Here is a 23,711-nt window from a genome sequence, read left to right on the forward strand (position 1 = left end):
ATAGAGGAGATTTACAAAACCATTAATCAAAATTTGGGGTGGACGGCAGAATGTGATATCCTTTATTTATATACGTAACATTTAATAGGGTGTGTTTATAATGTTTCAAACATTAAGCTTACACTTGGTACGTCGATAAATGATTTTGAAAAATTATCTAAGCAGACTAGGACTGGCACAATTGAAAGTAAAAATAAATACGATATTTTATAGAACGATGATATTGTTCTATAAATGATTTTATATTTAAGAACTTTGTAATATAACAATTAGTATTGTTTATTGATTTTTAATTTCTATTATCATCGTCGGGTTATATTGCAATGAAATTGATCGATTATCAACAACTATCATAAATAATATATATTAACCGATTGTATCTACATGTAGGTGCATCTAGTTTATTCTATTGATTCTATTATTGCATTATAACACTGCACTATTTTTTTTTTTTTTTTTTTAAGAGAATAAAACAATAAATAGCTCACCCAAACACTCCAACTGCCACAGCTGCTTCTCGAATCACTCGTTCGTGGTCCATGTCGGCTAAATTTTCTGGTCTTATCGTAGCCGTATTTCTGGGTTGACGTTCGTTTTGAACAGCTAAATAATCATAACAATATGATTAATTTTATTGTACCACGGAAAATCTCAGTATGTTTACAATTTATAGGAGACTGATGTATAATACATATAACTATATAACTAGACGAGTTTACTAAGGTCTACGATAATGTGAATAGGTATCAAATAAAAAGAAATATACTCCAGGTTAAGCATTTATTTACTTATTTTAATCCTAAGTCAATTCAATCAGATATCTAAACTATTCAAGTTATAGAGTGTCGCCATTGGGTGGCTGCTTTTTTTCATGTGTATCCAGGTCATTGAATTATTTTCCGCTTACAGACTTATTGTAATATATAATAACAGATTGTTTTATCAATAAAAGTTAAAAAAAAAAGAAATAAAGATTACTCTGTTAATTACAATGGTGGTAGTTATTACATCGTAGTAAAATGTTTGATAATCAACGTTAAATTTCAAACTAAAAAAAAATCGTTTTTGTAGTAATTATTATTATTATTATTAGTTGTAATTTTTCTAAAATGTTTATTTTTTTTACATTTTGTTTATCAGTGCGGATATAAATACCTCCGGTTTTTATTTCCTTTGTGCATATATGTTTGATTTTTAGGAAAAAAGTGTAAATCTCGATAATATGATGAGTTATCGATTTTATAACGATTCGAGAACTGAATTTATTCACCCATACGCTTGCGGCAATCGTTTTCAACAGATTTGCAGTGCACGTATGAAAGATTCGTAGCAGGAAACACAAGTGTAAAATCTATATAATTGTATATGGTCTTACATAGATGGGTTTGAACATGATTGGAGGAGTGGGCACATTGTACACAACAACACGCGCGCAGTTCATATCGAAATAGTCAAGACCGTGTGTCCATGTGTAATACACGTTATTGTTTCGCAATAGGATCGTCATCATGAGAAATCCCTTTGATTTCATCGACGACGTCGTCGGTAGTGATATTGCTGTTAAAATCTCGCGTGGCGTTTGCGGGCGTTCGCTGAGCGTAAGCTTTTTAATGACAAGTGCCACGGGGATGGTTGAGTTCACACGAATACATGCATTATTACGAACAAAGCTTTTGCGCGACATAAGAAATAAAAATAAGAAAAAATAATAAAAAATAATTATATAACTAATACGACGTTTTAAAGCGACGAAAAATAAATGGCGTGACGGCGTAAACTGTATAATATATTACATAATATACGATGTTACGTGTTTTTGGTTATTTTCCCGGCACGTCTACCCGTCTTCACCAGCAAGAGCGCGTGACGTGTCTGCTGCCTAAAGTCTGTACCTATAGCCGCTCTTGCTCGCGTGTTGAAAACACTTATACCTACGGTCTAAAAAATTAATCGGCTATTCGCTAAACACTAGTACATGCCTACTAGTTTTTCGTCAACATAGTTTCTCATTTTATGTTTAGTGCATTCAAAAAGTTGTATCAAATAATTGTTCTACGCCATGTGTGGAAATATACAATATTTAGGTGTTCGTGATACTGATTGATCGATAGTATTTTTATTTATTCAAATAAACGCTAGACAATCAAAAAGAGTTGCAAGACAAGACGTGGTCGTAAGTCCCGTAACTCTCTAAGATTTTCATGGGTTTTGCGGGACCTATATACCAATAGTTACAAACGGTGACGTTCTTAATTAAACATAACATTCCCTCAAAATCGGTGCATCCGAATTTCATGTCAAAATAATTAACATAAATCGGAATGTCCAAATTGCATGCCATCTCTTAGAAGGGTCTGTTCGAATTGTATGTCGCGTTTTAGAAAGGTCTGTCCGAATTGCATACCGTATACCCCCAAGTTTATTAATCATGCACTTATGTGAACAACTTAAATTTTTTTTAAACTTTAATTTTTGACTTTTCTAATTTTTTAGAAAAACAGATGAATAGAAATTGATTAGTACAATAACGTTTACAAAAATTATAAAATATAAATAATATTATATTATAAAATTATAAAATTTAACAGCAAACATTTATGTGACCGATACGTATGTCTATGAAACAGACCACAATACACACAATAAGTACAGTTTGATAAAATGTTTGCTCGGATGTAAAAATTTCAATCTAGAAACTAATCAGTTGTAAGAACCATATCATCAAAAGTTTAAGTCAAAATAAAGTTTAAGTTATATACATAAGTGCATGATAAATAAACTTGTGGGTACACAGCATATCCACTCTAAGACGTGGCATGCAATTCGAACAGACCACTCTAAGACGTACCAAGCATTCGGACAGACCCATCCAAGAGATGGCATGCAATTCGGAAATTTTTTTTTTGTGGCATGCAATTCGAATGCAAATGCAGCCTTCATAATCGATAGAGCTGAAATGCCGTTAATTGGACATTTTCACAGAACGCGACTTCGGGTGAGATCAGCACATTTTCTGAACGTGATGATAACTTTAGTTCCACGAATGGAAATTTGAGTATTGCATATTGAGAAAGAAAACAAAAAATGAGAAATAATGACAACTGCCCGCGAGTGTCTCTGCAGGGTTCATATAAAAACCGTACAATGCGTATACCGCACGTGTAACGGAACAGTCGCCGCATCGATAGATTATTATATTGTACAAGAAATGTATACATGTTATATTTTTGTATGCATTGTTATTATTTTTGGTTCGTTTTCTTTTTTTCGCACGTCTTGTTCTCATTTGCAGAGACACGCGTGCATCTAACGTCCCTGGCCCGCGGGCCATAAACACATACGGTCGGGAAGGAGAACAGAAAAAACCTACACTTTACGCGCATATAACCCACAATAATATGGATATTACACTACACGGGCGGATGCGTGAGCGCTCATTAAAATAAAATTTCATGCACACATATTATTTTATTGTAACAAACTGCTGTGTATACCGCACAGCTGATGTGTGTGTGCGCACGCGCCGCCGCCGAGAACGACACGTCGCGGTTTTTTACTTATTGTGTTATTATTATTATTATCATCATCACGCGGTCGCTTTATGTTTATTTAAATGAGCGTGAAAACATTTTTCCTGGTTAACTCCCCGTCCTCCGTGGTCTCTCTCTTCCAGAGCGTTTCTGTTATCTTTTTATCATTATTGTTATTATTATTATTATTATTTTTAACGAGGGTCGATGGTGTGAACACGTGACTGCCGCCCGCCGCATCCTTATTATAATAAGTCTCGCCCGACGACAATATGTTATGGTAATCGTATACCGCACGCATATGACGCTAAACGGAACGAAATGCATATATATGCATTTGGTATTTTAGAGGTGGTTATAATTGGTAACGGTGTCGTGCTTGCATTCATGATGGATCTAGAAATACCGAAAAATCAGAATCATTCCTGGGTACCACGTTTTCGTATGAACACACGTTACTGGTCTCCGTATTTATATTAACCAGGGTTATATATTATATTTTAAACCAACCAATACATTTTGTGATTTAAGAATAATTACATAAATAATTTTAAAACATTGAGATGAATTGCAATAGTTATTGTATAAGAACTAATAAAGATAAAGATTTCATAAACATTTACATAATTGATCATCTACAAGTCAAAATCGAGCGTATGGTTTATAAATGAATATTTTTCAAAAATGACTTACTAACGTTGTTGAAGAATTGAAAAGTGTGAAATATGTGAAAACTGTGAAGGCATATTGAAAAAAATAATTTCTGAACTCAAAATATAATTTAAGTAAATCCGAAATGAAAAATACAATATTAGTGACTATTTTACTACTTAAAAGCAAATAATTTAATGTTTTCATGTATACTTCTCGGTTCGTTAAAAATTGCATATCCATTGATGGACCTCATATAAATATAAATATACTTATTAATAACATTACGATACTTATGAAATTAAATATATTATAATATATGTATATAGTATATTATAGTAGTAAAAACAAAAAAAAATTATTTAATTCTTGTTAACGCATTCAATGTATATTCGCTACATGAAATTTTTTAAATTATTAAGTTGAAATCATATAATTTAAATAATTATAATTTTAAAAGTTTAAATGATTAAGTTGATTCGTCAAATGAAAAATTTAAAAAAATATTTTTACTTATTCCATTAAAGTACGAATATTTTTTAAGCATCAAATTAACTATTAAAATCAAGTTTTAACAATATTGACACTCACCATCTTTATTCATGCCCATGTTAAGACACTTTTTCAGCCTGCAAGCCTGACATTGATTACGATGTGCCTTGTCCACTATACAACTTCCGGTACCTGCTTGACATCTATTAAACGAAAATAATTATTCATTAAAAATTTAGATGATTAATAAAATGTTTTTTGTTAGTAATTTCTATATTTATCGTATTTGTTTTTCGAATATATTTATAATATTTTTATTACGGCATTTTTCATTTGGCCGACAATGGCGGATATACTCCCATTACACGCCCTCTATTTTCTGCACGCACGCGTAAAAATGATTCTTACATCTTAAAATATAACTGTTACTCTAATCACACGAAGCCAACAGTAACAAAAGTAACGCCCATTCGTGATGTTATTTTATTATTTATTTTATTTTAATACATAGATGATTTTTTTTATACATCTGGTAAACATATATGTATATGATAAATTCAAAAACAAAATATACTTAACTTTATAAAGTTATAAAAAATAAAGTGACAATTTTTAATTATACTTATCAATAATATATATCATGTCATACATTCAGATGTATGTATTCAGTTATTAATAAACCTAAATAAGTAGAAAATGTATTGAAAGATGAAATGCTATAAATTTTAAGTTAATTAACTTTGAGATACTCAAAAGCACTATTTTATACCTAATAATCATATAGATAAATTATATAGATAAATTAATAATTTACTTATAAAAAATATTATTTTAAAAATTTAATTTTTAAAAGCGACTTTCACATTAATAATTAGGAACATTTTATATTCAGTAACTTTACATGCAGCGATTTTAGTTGTTTTAGGAATTAAATTTCTAGCTCTGATATTAAAATCAGTCAATAATAAATGATACTTTATAGGGTATATAAAGGTAGGGTAAATAAAATTAGGTTATTGAATTAAATAATTAAAAATCAAAGATTAATGTCACACTAAAATATATTATAATATTTGTAAATAAAAAGTTTTATTATATTTTTGTATATCATGAATTTTACATTCATAGATTATTTCATATCAAAATCAATTTATACTGTTGACTAAATGTTAAAATAAATGACTTTAGGCTAAAAAAAGGGACAGTTAGCTTCGAAGGACGAACAATTTTGTTGACCCTTCGTTGCTGTGTATACTTGTGCATCCGAGTTACAGTAGGTGGCGATGCCGTGGTGGCTTTAGTCCCCGGGGTGCGATCGGGTCCGAGATTTAATTCCGTCGATCGAATTGAGTGTGTGTGGATAAGTACGTACCGAATTCGGTTGAAACTGTACGAGCATCAGCATGGGGTATGAAGAGGTACTCTTTAAACAAATCAATTTATCGTTAATGCGTCTTTCTGCTGCTTCTGCTATTGTGGCTATGGGATTTGCACTAATAACGTGTGAGGGGTGGCGATGTGTTTCATGAAGGGTGGAAATTATTATTACTATGTATCCGGTCTGTGGAAGGTAATCGTTCGGCCGTCACAAGTGTAAACCTGTTAGCGGGTCACGGTCAAAGAGCGGCAGAAACCCTCAACAGAATAAGTTTACCATTTTAATTCCCTCGCAGACCCTTTTATAATTTGATTTTGATTTGCCCATCGCTTTCGTGTGTAATGAAATCCTACCGTAAGGTCGTTACATACTGCAGTGTTCTTTAATACTCGGAAAGGATTGAAAATCAATGAAAGAGATAGTAAGTTATGTGTATCCATATTTTTCGCGTAATCGTGTTTTAAAAATAAAAAATATTTCCGAAGTTTCTAAATCAGAAAACAACTATCTTAGCACAATTCAATAAGAAAACATAACTCATAAAAATGTAAAAAAGATAACTAATATTTATGATGAATTGTCATTGGAAATTAATTATTTGGACTATATAAAGATTATTAAAGGAAACTTTGACACTATTTTAGTAAACTTGATGTGAAATTTTTTAAATCATTTTCAAGATCTCCTAAAATAAAAAAATTGTATCAGATGGTACTGTCAAAAAATATGTGTATATATTTACTTAGAGTATTATAAAAATTAAAGTTTTGATAATACAATAAAACACTATAAATATTATCTTTAATCAGTAAATTGTTTAAAAATATGAATTTTATAATTAGTTAATTTAATAAAAATTTAACATTTACAACCAGATTGTAAATGTGACAATAAAAAATATAAATGTTTTTAAAACAATCAGCGTAGTCAGTGTATCAATACCAAAAAATAGTTGTTTATATTTATTTCCTCATTCATATAACTTGAAATTTAAATTAAATGTTACCAACATATTGTTATTTTTATCATGTGCTGCAGTCATATAGATAACATAACACATTAACTTCACGGTTCATACGTCAAAGCGAATATAAATATAATAAATATCTATAATATTGACGTACAGTGAAGTAGCCAACAGTTTGGTTTAAAAACAGGTGAAATAGCTCGTCCTTACGTAGATTTTCTGTGGGGTAGAAGTGGAGTGATCGTGACCGCACCTGGTCCATCTGTGTTAGGAAACAAAATGCTGCCGCGTTTTATAACTTTCTCGTCGAAAACCAATCAAAAAGTATATTGCGATAGGGGAAGACGATCGATTCCGAGAAAATGCGTGTAGTGTTTGTAATAGCAGCAGCAGAAACTGTAGTAAGTGAACGAGCAGCGAAATGGACGGGCTCAGCGATAGGGCAAGGCAGAGAAAGGCAAAGAAATATAGTGGAAAGGAAAGAGTGAAAGGAGAGGGTATGTTAGAGTGAGAGAAAGAGCGAGAAAGATACGGGGAGGGGGTGTCGAGGAATAAGGCTTTTGGTCGGCCCGTGGCATGCCCAATGTAGTATTACGTTAGAGATATATAATTGAATCTTTTTGCCGCGCTCGGCTTTCTAAACTATATATACACCCCACACCAGACTCAACGTCCCGATACAGTAATCCCGAGGAGCTGTTATAAAATGTCAAACCCCCTTTCGTTACTGAATCACATTTATTTATAACCGTTCAAGAGTATTAGAGACATGGAATTGAAAAGGAAAAAAAGGAAAAAAGCGATTCTTTGTAAGCAAGCTGACTAGGCTTCAAATGATCGCGAACGTATTCATATTATTATACCTATACGTATGTAATAATACACGCGCGACGAGGAAAAGCAAGGAACACACATCGCTTAATACTCGTACTATTTATTTATACACAATACTATGTATATAATATTGTGTATAAATAAATACGCTACCGTGTATATGTATACATACATAAAATAATTTAATATATACGCATAGAAAATCACCACAGCGGCGATGGTGGTTATTCGGAAATGCTAACAACGTAGGATTTTTATGGGCTCCCAAACCACTGAAAAGGGAATCGTTTACTACAGATCGCTCGGGAGGAAAAATAATAATATGAACGCGGTTTCAAGAGGATTTGGTAAATATACCGAATTGTATACATATGTAAGATACCAATATTGCATGTAATAATAATAATAATAACAACAACATCGAAAAATACATATATTTAAACATATAAATATCAAATAAGGAAAGCCCGATTACGAACATTTAAAAAATTGTCCCAACACATGCGAAAATTCATGATTCGTATTGAAACATTGAATAGAAAACCGTAACTGTTTTTAGTTACGAAACAAAATGTAAAACATGGGATAAACCTCTTAGGTACCTATCAATTTTGTGTAAATTTGTCATATTTACAATACTTTAAACTTGATTGTTTTATTATTTAACTCTGTTGTATATTTAAAGCTGTCTTCGAGTATAGTATTAAAACGCTATGAGTTTTTTTTTAATTTTCATCTGACAAACTGATACCTCTCCTATTTCATTCAAAAAAAGGTATATGTATTTATTTTTTCCACATATTATTCAGAATTTTTTGTTTTTTACTTAGTAGCAATTTTTTCTATTATTAAGTTCGTCTAAAATAAAATATATTGGATATACTATAGGTGATACACTAAAATTACAAATTCACTAATTGAATCAACCTTTAAATATAACTTTACCCAAAAACAATAAGTTGTGAAAAAATACGGCTAATGGGAAACTGATGGTAGTTCGCACTCTCTCTCGCTACCACGTATGATTTTAATATGCATTTAATTCGTACGTATAACATAAATTATAGATTTATTTGATGTTTTACATTTTTACCCAAAATAGTATACACACATTTTATATTGATTTGCATAGTTAAATTACGAGTAAACACATGTTTGAATAGATTGCATTGTTGCTTAAACCCCTAGTGGCATAATATTAGGAATATGAAAGAGGGTGAAATAAAGGTTGTTCCAGTTTTTTGTATTCATTCAGTTACACGAGGAGCTAATATTAGACTTACTACAGCAATTATTATTTTGGATTCAAGTAAATAACCTTTATCCATTATAGTCAACGATGTATTGTATTTTTGTTCAAAATTAACTATTGTCATTATTTCTCATTTATAAATTTAAAATTTTTATTTTTCAAAATGTACCTATACTTCACAAATCAATAATATATTATAATGCGGTTGGACAATTATTTATATTCATCAAAAATATTAATAAAGTTAAGAGTAATAATGAAATAATATCATAAAAGTACTAGTATTTATTATGCTTTATATTTTTGTATTAGGTGTACTTAAAAATGGTGTTTCATTTAAGTTTACATCATAAGCGTGTACAGACTTCTTTTTTATGGTATGTAGAAGGTTGTCTCAATCACCCCCTCTCACAATGGAAGTTAACTTTAGCGTTTAAAATTTTGGTAAAAATATGCATACAAATGTTTAAATAATTGTTTGATTTAAAATTAAAATTTTTTTCTTAAAAAAAAAAGTGACTCAATGGCCACTTCTTTATTGTTATAACTGTCTTTATCAGTATAATTTAAAATAAATGACGAGAAAACCAATTAAATATATAACATTTCAAATGTTATATATTTAAAAAAATGTCAAATATTTAATCTCTTTTGAAGCATAGTACTTAATTTAGTAAAATAGTTCTTAATTTTGATTTCACCAATATTAATTTAGTAAATGATCGTTTACAAGTATAACTTGTAACTGACATTACTGCAAATTTCTTTATCACAATAATAAATAGTTCAAAAATACAATGTTTATCAAATTATTTTAACCATTGATGCCAAACTCAAAGTATTTTAGTATCACAGTTGACTTAAATTTGTTTTGTTCTAACAAATTTATTACGGATAAAAATTTATCTTGATTACACTTAAAGTGTTTACTTAATACATATAAATGTATTAAATTAATAGATATATAAAATTAAAATATAAAAAATTTAAATGAATCTCTTTATAGTAGTTCGGTTAGCAAATGTTTGTTCTTTGGTTAGCAAGACTATGTGTTCAGGGTATGCAGCTGCATACCCTGCATACCTCCTGCGCACGCCTATGGTTTAAATAGCATTTTGTTAATAAGAGAAACTATGAAGAGTAAGAGTATTGAATTATATACGTAGAGGTACACTATGAATTGAAATAATTTTTATTTGTTGAAATCAAATGCCGGAAAGCAATGTTATAACACTTATTATAATCATACATAAATGTCACACATTTTGCAATTAGTCTTAAGCAAAACAGGCTTGAAATGCTAACTCAATATTATGTTGGTTTTATATATCGAAATTTATCTATTCAAACTCAACGAAAGAACAAGGATTGATTAATTATACTACAGAAGTACAAAGTACTAAAGATATAGATGAAAAAAGTAATTTAAACTGAAGATGACCCATGAACCGCAATTTTTTCAATTTTTTTATATACTAAACAAATAAACTGATTTTAAATAATTTTAATTCGCAATAATATTTTAATACGCAATAATATGCCATCGAATTCGAGCAGGCAAAAATATTAATAAATTTGTCCTGAACTGTGAGTTTATAGTGTTGAATGTTTATAAATCTTCATCCGTTTTTGGATTTGATTATATCTGACTGTCATTAGAAAGTAGCGCATGTGACAACAGTTCCTGATACATGAACAGTATCTATTTAAATGCTATGAAATCCTACCCATACATAATAACAACAGAGAGCAGACAATATAATATTAAATTATAACGTAGTTTAGAACGATACCAGCTAATAGCTTTGGTGAAATATTGAGTTTAATGACATATAAATTACTGGAAAAATATATGTATACAATCGAAAATCCTTGCCAAACATTTATTTATCATTTAAAGTTTCGTATATCATGATATTTCCTATAGCATCTTGTACGTAATTACAAACGATAATATTACGCACTTACATTGTACGAATACATACATATTTATTGTATTATATTGTTTGGTGTAAAAATAAACGAATTATCGTGTAGTTACAGAAATAATAAAGGTACATTCAATATGAATAGCTCCGTGATAACATAACGTCTATATGTGTTTATTTAAATTTAACTTGTATTTCGGATGCCTATTTGGCAGAATGTTTTTTTAATTTTTTTTTTTTTTTTTATTGAAATGAAACCACGAGGTATAAAATTAACTGACGACCTGTAGATGAGTTTGCGGCGGACGCTCCTCTTGAAAAATCCGCTGCACCCGTTGCACGCCAATATCCCGTAGTGCTTTCCGCTCGATGTGTCACCGCACACGACGCACGACAACCCCAGTGTCTTGGTCTTGACCGCGACTTGGCTGCCGGTCGCTGCAGCCGCTCCGTAATGTCCGGTGGTCGAAGCGATCGAAGTCGGTGGCGTTCTGGACGCGGACACCGGTACCTGTTGTGCGGCACACGCGGCAGACATGCACAGCGAAAGCGGCCTGTCTCTCATGGGATAGTTCGAATCCGTGTCTGCAACAAACGTCCAATGATAATAATACTTATTGTTAAACTAAGAAATAATAACAATCATAATATTGTACCAGCCGTAGACCGGTCTCTTTGGGCAGTGACGTGACGACGGGTAGATTACGGCCTGCCCGGTTTTCAAACCGTTTATGAGTATCATTATCGTTCGTGTCCAACAGTATTAGAGAGCCGAAGTTAAAATTACAGAGAGCAGCCGGAAACGTAGTGTTAAAATTTTTAGTGTACCGAAAATTATTTAGAAAAATGAATACTTTGAAAAAATTCTCCAACTTCAGTAATTTATTTACGAGATATGTATAAATGTTCCAACCAGTGGTGTTCCCATAGGGTGTACTACATATGCGCCGTATACTCTCCAACATTATTTTGAAAATGCACGAGTATACTACGTATACTCTCAAGTTTCAAGCACTTTGTGACAAAGTATTAAATGTTATTAGTCTTGCAGATTTTAATTTTGGCATTATTTTATTATAGACATTCAGTTTTCTCTGAAACTATTAATGTATTTCTCTGCAGTAAATATCGACGGTACACCATGTTTTAAATTTATTTAATAATTGTAATTTTTGTTAATATTTACAACTCTTTTCCACCGCCCACCACTGACTATATCATATAAATGTCCATATTCGAATACTCGTTGGCGTAGTACACTATTGATGGAAACATCATTGATTCCAAGCAGACATTAAGTAAGAAAATATACGCAATAGTTAGAACTCTCTAAATATCAGGAAAGCCCAGAGGCGTCATTTAAATTTTTGAAAGGGTTGGTCAACTTAATAAATTTGCCGACTTGTACTAATATTTAAAAATTATGGTTACCTATATATTTAAATATTTAATATTTATGGACGATAGACTATCAATAAAATATTTTTTTCGGAACAAAACATTTAAGGATTAGTAATGAATAATGATGTCATGATAATAAACAAAGAACATGAAACGTTTCAATTTATCAATTTACCCAATTAAATAATAACATTAAAGATAGTAAAACATTAATTTATATATTTATCCTATAGGCTATAAGTTACCTATCAATAAGTTTAATGGAATAATAATATAAATCTAGTTAAATAAATACTTATGATTTTATTATTTGTATGTATAATTCTTTACAGAACATATTTATAAAAACATAAAGTTGTATCTCAAATATAATGTACCGTAGTTTGAGGTGAATAGGAACAATTTTAACGGTTTTTTATAGATTATGAGATCATTTTTTATGGTATGGATATCACTGTTTATAAACTGTTTTATAAAGATCACATGTATAGAAATAAATAATATACCAAAAATAAAGTTTATACCAGGCATTGTGATACAAACTCAAACACCTCTTTGTAATACTTTTACCCTGTAAAAAATGCACCGCTAGTGTTATCGGCGACAGTGCGAATTTTACTATTGAACGACATATACTTCTCTATAAACATATATGTATATTATAAGCACTAAGGGTTGTTCATCTACACGTCAGTTGTTTTGTTAAAACAATACGGATAAAAATAAAAGAATCTAATGATCAGAATAATATTTCAATAAACGGGTACGACGGGCCTGAAACGCGTAGCTGTTTACGAATTGTAATGAACACGTACGCAATTTAGTGGCCCGTTTTGCGGTGTAAGAATGGCGGACGGTCCTTCCCTTCAGCTCCCAATTTCCCCCATTCGCGTATAACATTTTTCAACATAATAATATCACTTTTTATCTTTGGAACTTTACCGAAGCACCTTCTCACGTCTTATCACTTTTCCCGACGGCGGAACAGAAAAATCTGAACCCGGTTCATTTTAATCGGCGTTGGTGGTCGGTATAGGCTACCGCCGCTGGTCGGAAAGAATCTGAAACGCGGCGTCGTTCGTACCGCGTGGCGGTCGCGGGGTTGTGCACGGGGCACCGGTGATGTTATCAACCGGGTCCGAAGGAGCGGACGAGATACACGCCGGGCAATCATTAAATCCGGCTTACTCGCGCTCGACGGCAACGGGACTGCTGGTGCGCGTGCACGGTGCGCGAGGCCGCGCGTCGATTGATTATCCCCATGGGGGGCGTGCGCGCACCGGCCGGGGCTTAACGTCGTGGCTCCGCGGCAGGAGGGAGAGAGCTGTCGCGGACACATCTGGCGCGGCGCGCATCCCGGGCACCGAATGAATCGTCGCTTACGCCGCGCGTGCACAACTTTAAAAGTCATTTTTTATTCGCAACCCGGAGCCCGTTCGCGCGCGTAAATAGGTACGCTGCCCCGTGCCCACCAAACACCGTGCATATTATTATTATTTTTTGTCATGGCTGAATCATGATTGCACTACATTGGTCGACGTGTCTTACGAACCTACGCGGTTAATAAAAAAAATTTAGTCGATTTGTCTTTGTTGCTGTAAGATGACCAAAGAATAGTGTTAAATAAATAAATCGACATATATTATGCAATTGTACCAACAAGAATTTTAATTTTTTCATATTCCGTTTATTTTTATCGGTAGGAATTTGAAATGTTATTGATTGATTATAAATTAAATAACATTTTATTGCTGTACGATTTGATTCTCCTTGAATTCTCTAAAGAATCAACATGCCTAGACTGGAGGCTGTATATTCTTAACAAATCATACACATTAATTTTTGAACAGTACATCAATATTCCGAGAATACTGCCAAACAGTCTATAGCAACGTAAATCAAGATCAGCAGGAAATTAATTCATAAAATATAAATATTTATATTACCTGTTCTATTGGAGATTTAACGATGAAAATATTATACAATAACGAAGAGTGCGTCTATCGTTTGAATAATATTAAATTGATCAGTGTGAAAATAATGTGTCATCAATGATTTTATTTTGAATAAACGAGTTATAAGTATTATTATTAATTATATTTATATTATATTTCATAATCACAGAGAATAATGGACAAAAGAAATATACGATTAGTAGTCCCTTATCGCTTCTGTATTGTCGTCATAAAATATTCGCTTTGAAATTAATGGAAGAGAAAAATTATAGGTCTTTGGAAGGAAAAGTCCTAAGACTATTTACTGCATATATGTTTTGGTACATTCATTCAATAACAACCGTCTCAATTGACGATATTATCAGACGTTTTATTGAATGTATTACAGTTAGCTTAATTTGATTGGAACTATTTAGTATTTGGATTCTAAATAAAACAGTCAGGTAAAATATTACATGCTCCAAGTGTAAGTATACTTTGTAGTTTGTTGTATTTATTTTTATAAAATTAAAAAAGCAATAACAAATCAGTGTATCTGGAAAATTATTCTGAGCGAAAGATTAATACTCAATTATATCACAAACTAAAATTATTGAATAATAGATTTATATTTATCATATTATATTATGCTCTAATCACAATCCATAAATTCAAAAAAACAGAACATTACTTATTTCATTCAAATGTACTTATTTACCTACGCCTTGAAAAATATTTATATATTATAACCAACTGTATTTTTCCAGTGTCTCTAGGAAAAACAAATAAAAAACAATCTCTTTCTTTACCACATTTGCCCAATTTTCGGTTTTAAAAGTTTGCCGTATGAAATATTTAGTATAAATATATTCAATAGCCTGCAAAAGGTCAAAAAAAAGAGGGACATTTTTATTTAATAATACAAAACTCATTATTTCCAGAATCTAAAACATAAATAATATTTATTTAACTAATCATTATCATTATTTATAACAGTAAAGCACCAAAAAATTCAAAATGAACGACATCGATGATTCTAAGAACTTGAAAGGGTTCAGCCGTTATTTCAATACGACTACTATAAATGGTCGGGTAAATGTGAGTATAATGTACATGAATACAAACATTTTATTAAATTGGCGTAAAACATAGATTACACAATTCTTATAGGATATTTATTGATATTATAAACAGAAAACTTATAAGAAAATTTAGGCCAATATTAATTATATATTAAGAATGGTCAGTTACTACAAGCCAAATATAATGTCGAACGGTTGATATTTTTCTTTCCTAGCTAATCAGAAATATTTTTGTTTTATAGATTTCTTGTGCTACATTTACAGTAATAGGGTTGTTTCTTCTCTACAATAAATTCAAGCCAAAACAGAAAGAATTTCAAAAATAATTCAAGAAAAATAAAGTTAATTTTTTTTATAAATGCATATAATTTTAAATATGTTGAAAATATAAATATGTAATTAATTTAGTGATTTTTATTTTTCAATGTACAATTAAAATGTATAACAAAAAAAAAACAAAATTCTAGATCGGATGAGATACGAAAATGGGTAACGGTAATATTGTACTTGCCTTTTAAATCTGAGATCAATATACTATTACTTTCGAAAAAATTATTTTGAGTGAAAGAGGTCGGAAGGATTAGTTTAAATTTTAAAGATAGTTGATATATTAATAATATATGCTGAAATTTTAATTTGCTTACCTTGGTTAGAAAAATAAATATATTTAGAAAAATGAATTACAATAAAATATTACTATAGTAATATTTACCCACCGTATTATTTAAGCTGTTATAAGTTACAACCTATTTAAACTTGGGAAAAATCTGAAATTTCAAATGCCTACAATGATTATAAATTTCATTAAAATAATTCAAAAATTATGAAATGTCTTTAAAGTATTACTCGTAACATAATTATTCAGTAAATATTTCGAATAACTAAAATTAATATTTATATAATAACAATCAAATATATTATATCGTATAATAAAAATTTGTTAAAATACCGAAAATTTCATTTGCTAAGGCTTATAAAACATTATTACATAATTTATTTATTTATTTAAATAACAATTATTTTTATTTATTATTTTCTTTTTTGACTTCAAAGAAAATTTTATGAAAAATCTTTTATTACATTTTCAAGCGTGAAGTATTAAAATTTAATGTCTTATGAATTTTACTTATAAAATGTAACGGAATATTTGTCGTTATGTCAACGTGTAATATTCAAATTCTCATATTTAAATATTTAAATATTTAAATTCTCATAAAAATCATTATTGAAATGTTTTCATTAACTTACGAAAAATATGTATGAGAAACTCTATATTAAATTTTCAAGAATTTTCATCATAATTTTATTAATATTTTATGAAAAGAAGTTAAATATATATTACATTTTCAAATATCTATACATAGCTCTTAGAAATTCAACATTTTTTAAAAATGACATTATTTTTTATTTATACTGATTGGTGATTTAAGTATTCACTGAAAATTATAGTCTCTATGATTATTATTTTTTGAATTACGATCATAACAAATTTTGATTTAGTCAATAACTGGTATTTTGTATATTTTGTTGTTTTTACGTGAGTCGTCATAAAGCACTTGCTAAGTCATAATTTTTACCGTATTTCATTGAATACTATTCAATTAAATAATGTTTGTATAGTTTAAAAGTATTACAAAATTAATTTATAATAACATTTTAGTTCTGATAACTATTTGTAATTTTTATTTTCACATAAATACGAGTATATGTACTAATAGATCTAATAAAAACTACGGTCGTATTTTACAATTTAATAATATTCCAAGCTAAGATATTATCTATTTATTTCTATTAAAAACTGTTTGTTTATTTTTATATGAATAAACTGTTGCAATTATTAAAAATATTTTTTTTAATAATATTTTTGTAATGAGTTTAGTCAAGTATTATATTATTGTTATGAAAATAAATTACATATTTAGATACATTATTGTATTTATCGAAATTGTATAACATTTGTTTCTACATTTATGTTATAATAAAAAATTCAGTCAAGATCTGAAAATTGATTAATAAATCAAAAAAAATCAGACGAGAACTATAAAATAACGAGAACGATTAAGAAATCCCAAAAGGGTTTTCGTCTCCAAGGATTTTTCGAAAACCCATAAATTAGATTAAATAACAGAAAATTGAGTTTGCTATTTAATTATATTTGCACATATTCATATAGAAACAAATAAAATGGGTAACAAATCAAGCGATTCGATGATCATTAATACGTAACTTATTGTTTTTATATATAAACCTTGTTACTTCAGTAATACGACTATTACGCACGTATGTTAAATATGATATATATAAAAAAAAACACTTTTAATACAATTATTTTATTTTTCCATGATTTGTGAAGAAGTGTAGATATATTTGTATAGTTGTACTTTTTATATTATTGAGTATTTATCAGAATATTTAATTTAATCGTTATTACTAGAAGTAAAATTGTAGTACACAAAACAATTCTAATGTAATAATTTAAAGAAGTTACTTAAAATATTGTTAAGGATAAAATAAAACTATTTTTTTACTTATAATAAAAGCGTGAAGTATATTTTTAAGACGAATTAAAATTAAGTAATATTTTTTTAAGTAATTTAAGTATAGAAAAAGTAACTAGTTTGGTAATAAAAAAGTAAAACTAAAAACTTTGTTTTAGATTCTAAAACATTGTTTTACAAAGAAGAGTTACTAGATGTCACTACCAGATTTTATTGTAAATTGGTAACTGGAGATTTAAGCATGTTTAATAGAATACACAGTAATGTAACCTACAAAAAATATATATTTATGTGCTACATAGTAAAATGCTAAAATAAATTTCTTATGATTTTAAATACATAAATTATTATCATGTGGTATTAAAAAATTACTCTCATCAAAATGATATGAATAATACAACTGAATATAATAATTTACTCCTGTGATTTCATTATTTAACCTATTTAAATAAATACGTGTAAAATAATGTATTAATATAAAATAAAGTATTATAGTAATTATATAAAAATATTATAATATATATAATATTATTATTATTTTTTTTTAAATAATTATTATTTTAAAAATTTATGAATTAGTTATAAATGGTTATTCATACATTTAAATTTTATTAAATATAACTTAGTGTCTTTTTAAATAATTTATAATCAAATAAATTAAACATTTATTTCACAATAAAACATTGAAAGAAAAAAAATTATACTGTAAAAATAATTTATACTTGGATTAAGAATAAATGATAAATATTTTACTAAATAAAAGAAGAAAATCATAACTTTTCCATCACATTTCAAGTAATTTATGTAATATTAGATAAACTAATAATAATGAAGGAATTACTACTATAAAAAATAAATTAAATAAAGAAAATAATGTTTTACTTTATTAAAATTTTTAATTGAATTATAAATAAAACATCATTAAAATAGAGAAAAAGTCAAAAAGAGAATATTATAGGATCATTAATTATATTATAATATTTAAATATAATAGTCTCGGAAGAGAACCCCATGTAAATCAGTTATATTTTTATACGAAATGAAAAAGGAATGCTTAAGTGGTTAGAATTGTTGGCTGCGTCTGATTGCATAAATAAACGGAAATTGGGTAAGTATACGCAATGGTCGAGATAGGGGATGAGGGGATTTTTTTCGTCGCCCTTCGCGCACAGTTCTGTTAGAAATGCTAATGAAATCAGACAAATTGCAAAACTATATTCCGAGGGAAATGTTTTTTTTCTGTCTCTGACGCGCATGAAGGTCTTGACTTTGGCGAGTGAGGGGTGATACAGCACGCTCCAGGATGAGTATTTCCATTTAGCAACAGATTTATTCCTTTTCCTCCTGTTCTAACACAGTCGCCACCGCCGACGGGAGTTTTTAAGCTCCAGGGGAATACACCGCGGGCCCCCACACTCATTTATTCCAATCTTCCGTCGCTATTTAAAGTTTCTTCTACCATCTACATTACTCTTGTTTAACAATGAGTAAAGCAGATTAGGCTCACTGCTCACAAACAGTCCCTCCTTTTTATTATTTTATTTATATATTTATTAAGATTATATCACATGATAGTTCTGGTTTTTTTTTTTTTTGTATAGTTATTACAGTAATTACTATATTATTTATGTATAACTACAAAAAGTATATAACTAGTATTGGGTATAAAATGACTATTATTTAAAAGCTTAATAGTTTGTTAAGTTTTCTATGAAAATATTAAATATTCGTTTTTAACTGGAATAATATAGCTAACTTTCCATTTTTTTTATTGTTAAGTTATTTCCGGCTCTCGCTGTAAAAATACTTGCATGTGCTTAGGCAAATAATATTTTAGGCTGGATAATAGATTTAATATGGGAAAATAATTGCTAATTGCTATTCTATTTTCTTAATAAGCTAAAAAATTAAGTAATAATAAGATGATAAGTTACTTGCATATTTGTAGCGAAAAACAAAATATATACACATATATATAATCAGTAGGACATTATTTTTAAATTATCAAACTATACTTAAGAATGGTTTGTTAATCCAATTTAATACATTTTTAAACAAATATAATTCTAAATAATAAGTATTTAAAGTTTTGTGAATTTGATTATTTCTAAAAATATTTTTCAAAATAATGAATTTAACAAAAAAACATAAATTCTCCGGTCCAGATTTATTATTATCTATATGAAGATTTAAATTAAAATCAAACTAAAATCAATCAATTTAAAAATAAAATATAACTCTCAATTCTAAATATTAGTATTGTAAACTTATTAAAATTGAACTTAAATTTTATAATTTGTGTTAAATAATATGATAATTTACTTCTTAATTCTAAATTCGATTTTTTTACCACATACAACTTATTAAAATTAAATTTTAACTATAAATTTAATACGTTTTGCTTTGAAGTATTTATTAAAAAAATATATAGTTTTAAAATTACCTCGATTTTCACTGTCATTATTCAAATGAAGACTACCTATTCTTGGATCTGTTAAAGAAAAAATAGGTTGTGCAGATTGTTGAATTGAAATAAATGAACGATCTGCATCTGTTGTAGTTAGATTCATTTTTAATCTGAAATAAAAATTATTAAAATATTAATGGAGATGATAATTAAAAATAATACATAATTGTGTCGCCTAATAAAATACCCGATTCACATATGTTAAGAAAAAAATAAAACACATAATTAATTTTTCTCAACATTAATAGAACAATATAAATTGTTTTTGAAACAGAAATAAAACAAAAACCAGACTTAGTGTGGACCCAGCATAGGTAATATATAATAGCCACAATAACAATATAAAATTTCTTAGCATTGAATAATCCTCGGATGAAATGTATACATAGTTGTAACAAAATTATCTTTATTTTGCAATATGTTCAAAAATTAGGGTCACTTTTTGTGACAGGAGCCGAAGGCTATACTCCATACAATACAATAATGGGCGTATTTTTTTCATTTCTATAGAACAGTTCCATAAAGTTTATATAACTTAAAAATTGCAATTAAAAATGAATAGTAAACTGAAATTGACTTTTGAATTTCATTTTCACATAGTCGACTTCATTAAGGGTAACCAATTCATTATTTTTATTTTAAACACTTGAATCTAAATTACAGCAAAAATAATTAAAATTTAATTATAATTAAATTTAAATTTATTAAAAAAGACTAAAACATTTTTTATCGATTTACTTACATTTATTTCAACATTATTAATAATTTATAAGCTTTCCTCAGTTCTAATATCAGAGGTAAACTATTAATTTTTTAAATAAAGGTTTTTACGTTTATAAATTTTTGGGCAGAAAATAAACTGGTAAATAAACATTGAACAGTCTGACTAAAAATAAACATGTATAACAAACGTTCTTCCAAAAAATCATTATTTAAGTTTTTGTTTGAAATTTTTAAAATTATTTATAATGATTAATTGTAAAATAATACAAAATATAAAATATAGAGTAGTAACGGAAAACTCTCCGTCAATCCACGGACCACTTTACCTTGTATAGCTATTTATTTAACTTGTATTATTTTATTAAAATTAGCATTTTTCTTTAGTATATCATTAATAATAAATGCCCATTTATTTATTACTCAATTAATTAGTGACGCAAAATAAAATTAAAGTTATATTTATAGTTTCAAATTTAACAACTATCTCATTTATATGAATACAAAGATATTTAAAAAGGTCTATAAAAGTATTTTTACTATTTTGATAGTAATAGTATGGTGTTTTTATTAAAATGTTTAACTATAAAATATGTTATTAAGTTTATATTTTTATAATTTAAATATTAATTTTGTTTACCAACGTGCATGCCCATAAGAAATAGATAAAACTAAAAAATTAAATATTCATTTTTCCGGTTAAAAAATAAATGTAATTGTGAAATCCTATAAAAATGAAATAGATGTTAATGAATTTAGATCATTATTCTATAAGATTTTCAATATTCGATTAACCTTTCAAATTGAGTTTAAAATTATACAGAATATTATACTAATCCTTTAAACGTAATTTATTGAGATTGAAATTTATATAATAAATATTTAGATTTATTGAACTGAACAGTTATTAAGTACGGGACTTGTAGCATTTGCATGCATTTGATATTTATTGTAAAATATAGCAGAGTGCGAAATAAATTAATTTATTGATGCCATGATACTAATTCTAAAATTTGAATTTGCATAATTTTGCATATTTCATAGATTTTGCAGGAAAGTACTTATTTTAAGTTTTTGTGCTTATTTTGCAATCGAAGAACATTTACATTTGAAAACTTGTGGTCAAATGTAATTATTCAATGTAACAATTAAGATAAGTCTCATAGGTATAAATTATTTATTTATCGATGTGAATGGAAATTATAATTATTAGTTTTTCCAATCATTATATAATTGATGAATAAAATTAAAAAATTGGGAAGCTTATTATTTGTATTTTTTTTTAATTTTAATGTTACACTAATTAATAATAATAAATAAATTAAATGCATATATTTAATTTTTTTATGCATATTTCATGGTTTTTAAGAGCATGGTTTTAGCGTTTATTATTGTGTTTTTAGTTACTACAAGTCCCGAACCCCGAGCTATTAGTACCTCATACATTAACGATAGTAATTCACACAGACGTTGAAACATTGCATCGAGTACTTATATGATTGGTGTCAAAGAATCAAATACTGAGATGAGCGTAAAATGTTGATAATATATAAGCGATGAGAAATAAAATAAAATTACTAGTCAACGACCACTTACCTTGGGAAGTAGAATCGGGAGCGGAAGGCCAACGATTTTTTGCAATATTTATAAATATATTGGTGTCCGATTAAGACTGCCGTAAATGGTATACGTTCAGGAACGTATATGCAGTGCGCAGAGTCTTGTGTTTTCGGGATCGGAAAACGCCGACGGGAAGAAAAAAACGAAACGACGAAACGGTATGAGAACGGGAAAAACGGCGTGAAAATCAGATTGTTGCGTGTGTGTTGTACGAGTGACGTATCCGGTTCGCGTTTGGCTTATGCCCCGGGTCTCGGAGCTTAACTCGTCGGCCGGTAAAAGTCGCGGCGGCGTAACGGTGGGCGGCGGCGGCGGGCGCGGTGGTGGTGTGCGGCGGTGGCGGCGGCGGTGGCGTCGGCTGGGGGTTGAGGTTCGACCCGGAGAGGCTTAATCTTGGTCGGCCGACTGTCACACCCCCCCAGGGCGGCCGGGTGTCAGGGGCGGTGTGCAGCCGGGACCAACCGGAAAGAGTTAGAAATGAAATAGTGCGCCGAGCGCGTGCGCACCGGGTCGCCGCCGCCTGGCTACACGCACCACGGTCGCCATGTTTATTGTTTAGCGGCCCGACGCCGCGCGGGTTAATAGTTAAGCTCTCCGACACGGCGCCCCCGTGCACGACAATTTGATTACCGAGTATTGAACCGGCACCGCCGCCGCCGCTTTCCCAACGCGACACGTACTGCGCCTCCGACGTCGCTTCCTCCGTTCCTCCGAGTCTTCATCCTTTTCCGTTTTACTCTGTTTGTATATGCGTGTACACGAACACACACAAATACACACACACACACACACACACACACACACACACACACACACACACACACACACACACACACACACACACACACACACACACACACACACACACACACACACACACACACACACACACATAAACCCATGCGCACGTACACACGTACCGACCGCTGCACCGTGAGACAGCGACAAGTATCTTCT

At 29.5% G+C, this 23,711-nt stretch overlaps 1 protein-coding gene across 3 annotated transcripts in view; it reads right to left on the reverse strand.

The window, feature by feature from the left end:
- LOC112692729 (photoreceptor-specific nuclear receptor) overlaps positions 1–23,547 on the reverse strand; it is a 33,101-nt gene extending 9,554 nt beyond the window's left edge. For 2 of the 3 annotated variants that reach the window (XM_025567500.1, XM_025567499.1), the window contains exons 1-5: positions 22,731–23,547; positions 20,391–20,524; positions 11,317–11,617; positions 4,773–4,876; positions 489–603 (exon numbers count right to left, since the gene is read on the reverse strand). In XM_025567500.1, the coding sequence (XP_025423285.1) occupies positions 489–603; positions 4,773–4,876; positions 11,317–11,617; positions 20,391–20,517 (647 nt within the window). In that variant the 5' untranslated portion in view covers positions 20,518–20,524; positions 22,731–23,547. Of the gene's footprint in view, positions 1–488; positions 604–4,772; positions 4,877–11,316; positions 11,618–13,375; positions 13,581–20,390; positions 20,525–22,730 lie in introns of those variants that run through there. The other variant, XM_025567501.1, reaches the window with a different exon arrangement.
- Between the last annotated feature and the right edge of the window lie 164 nt (positions 23,548–23,711).

This window comes from Sipha flava, unplaced genomic scaffold (assembly GCF_003268045.1).
Source record: "Sipha flava isolate LNK unplaced genomic scaffold, YSA_version1 76_pilon_pilon, whole genome shotgun sequence".
Classification (NCBI taxonomy): Eukaryota; Metazoa; Arthropoda; class Insecta; order Hemiptera; family Aphididae; genus Sipha; species Sipha flava.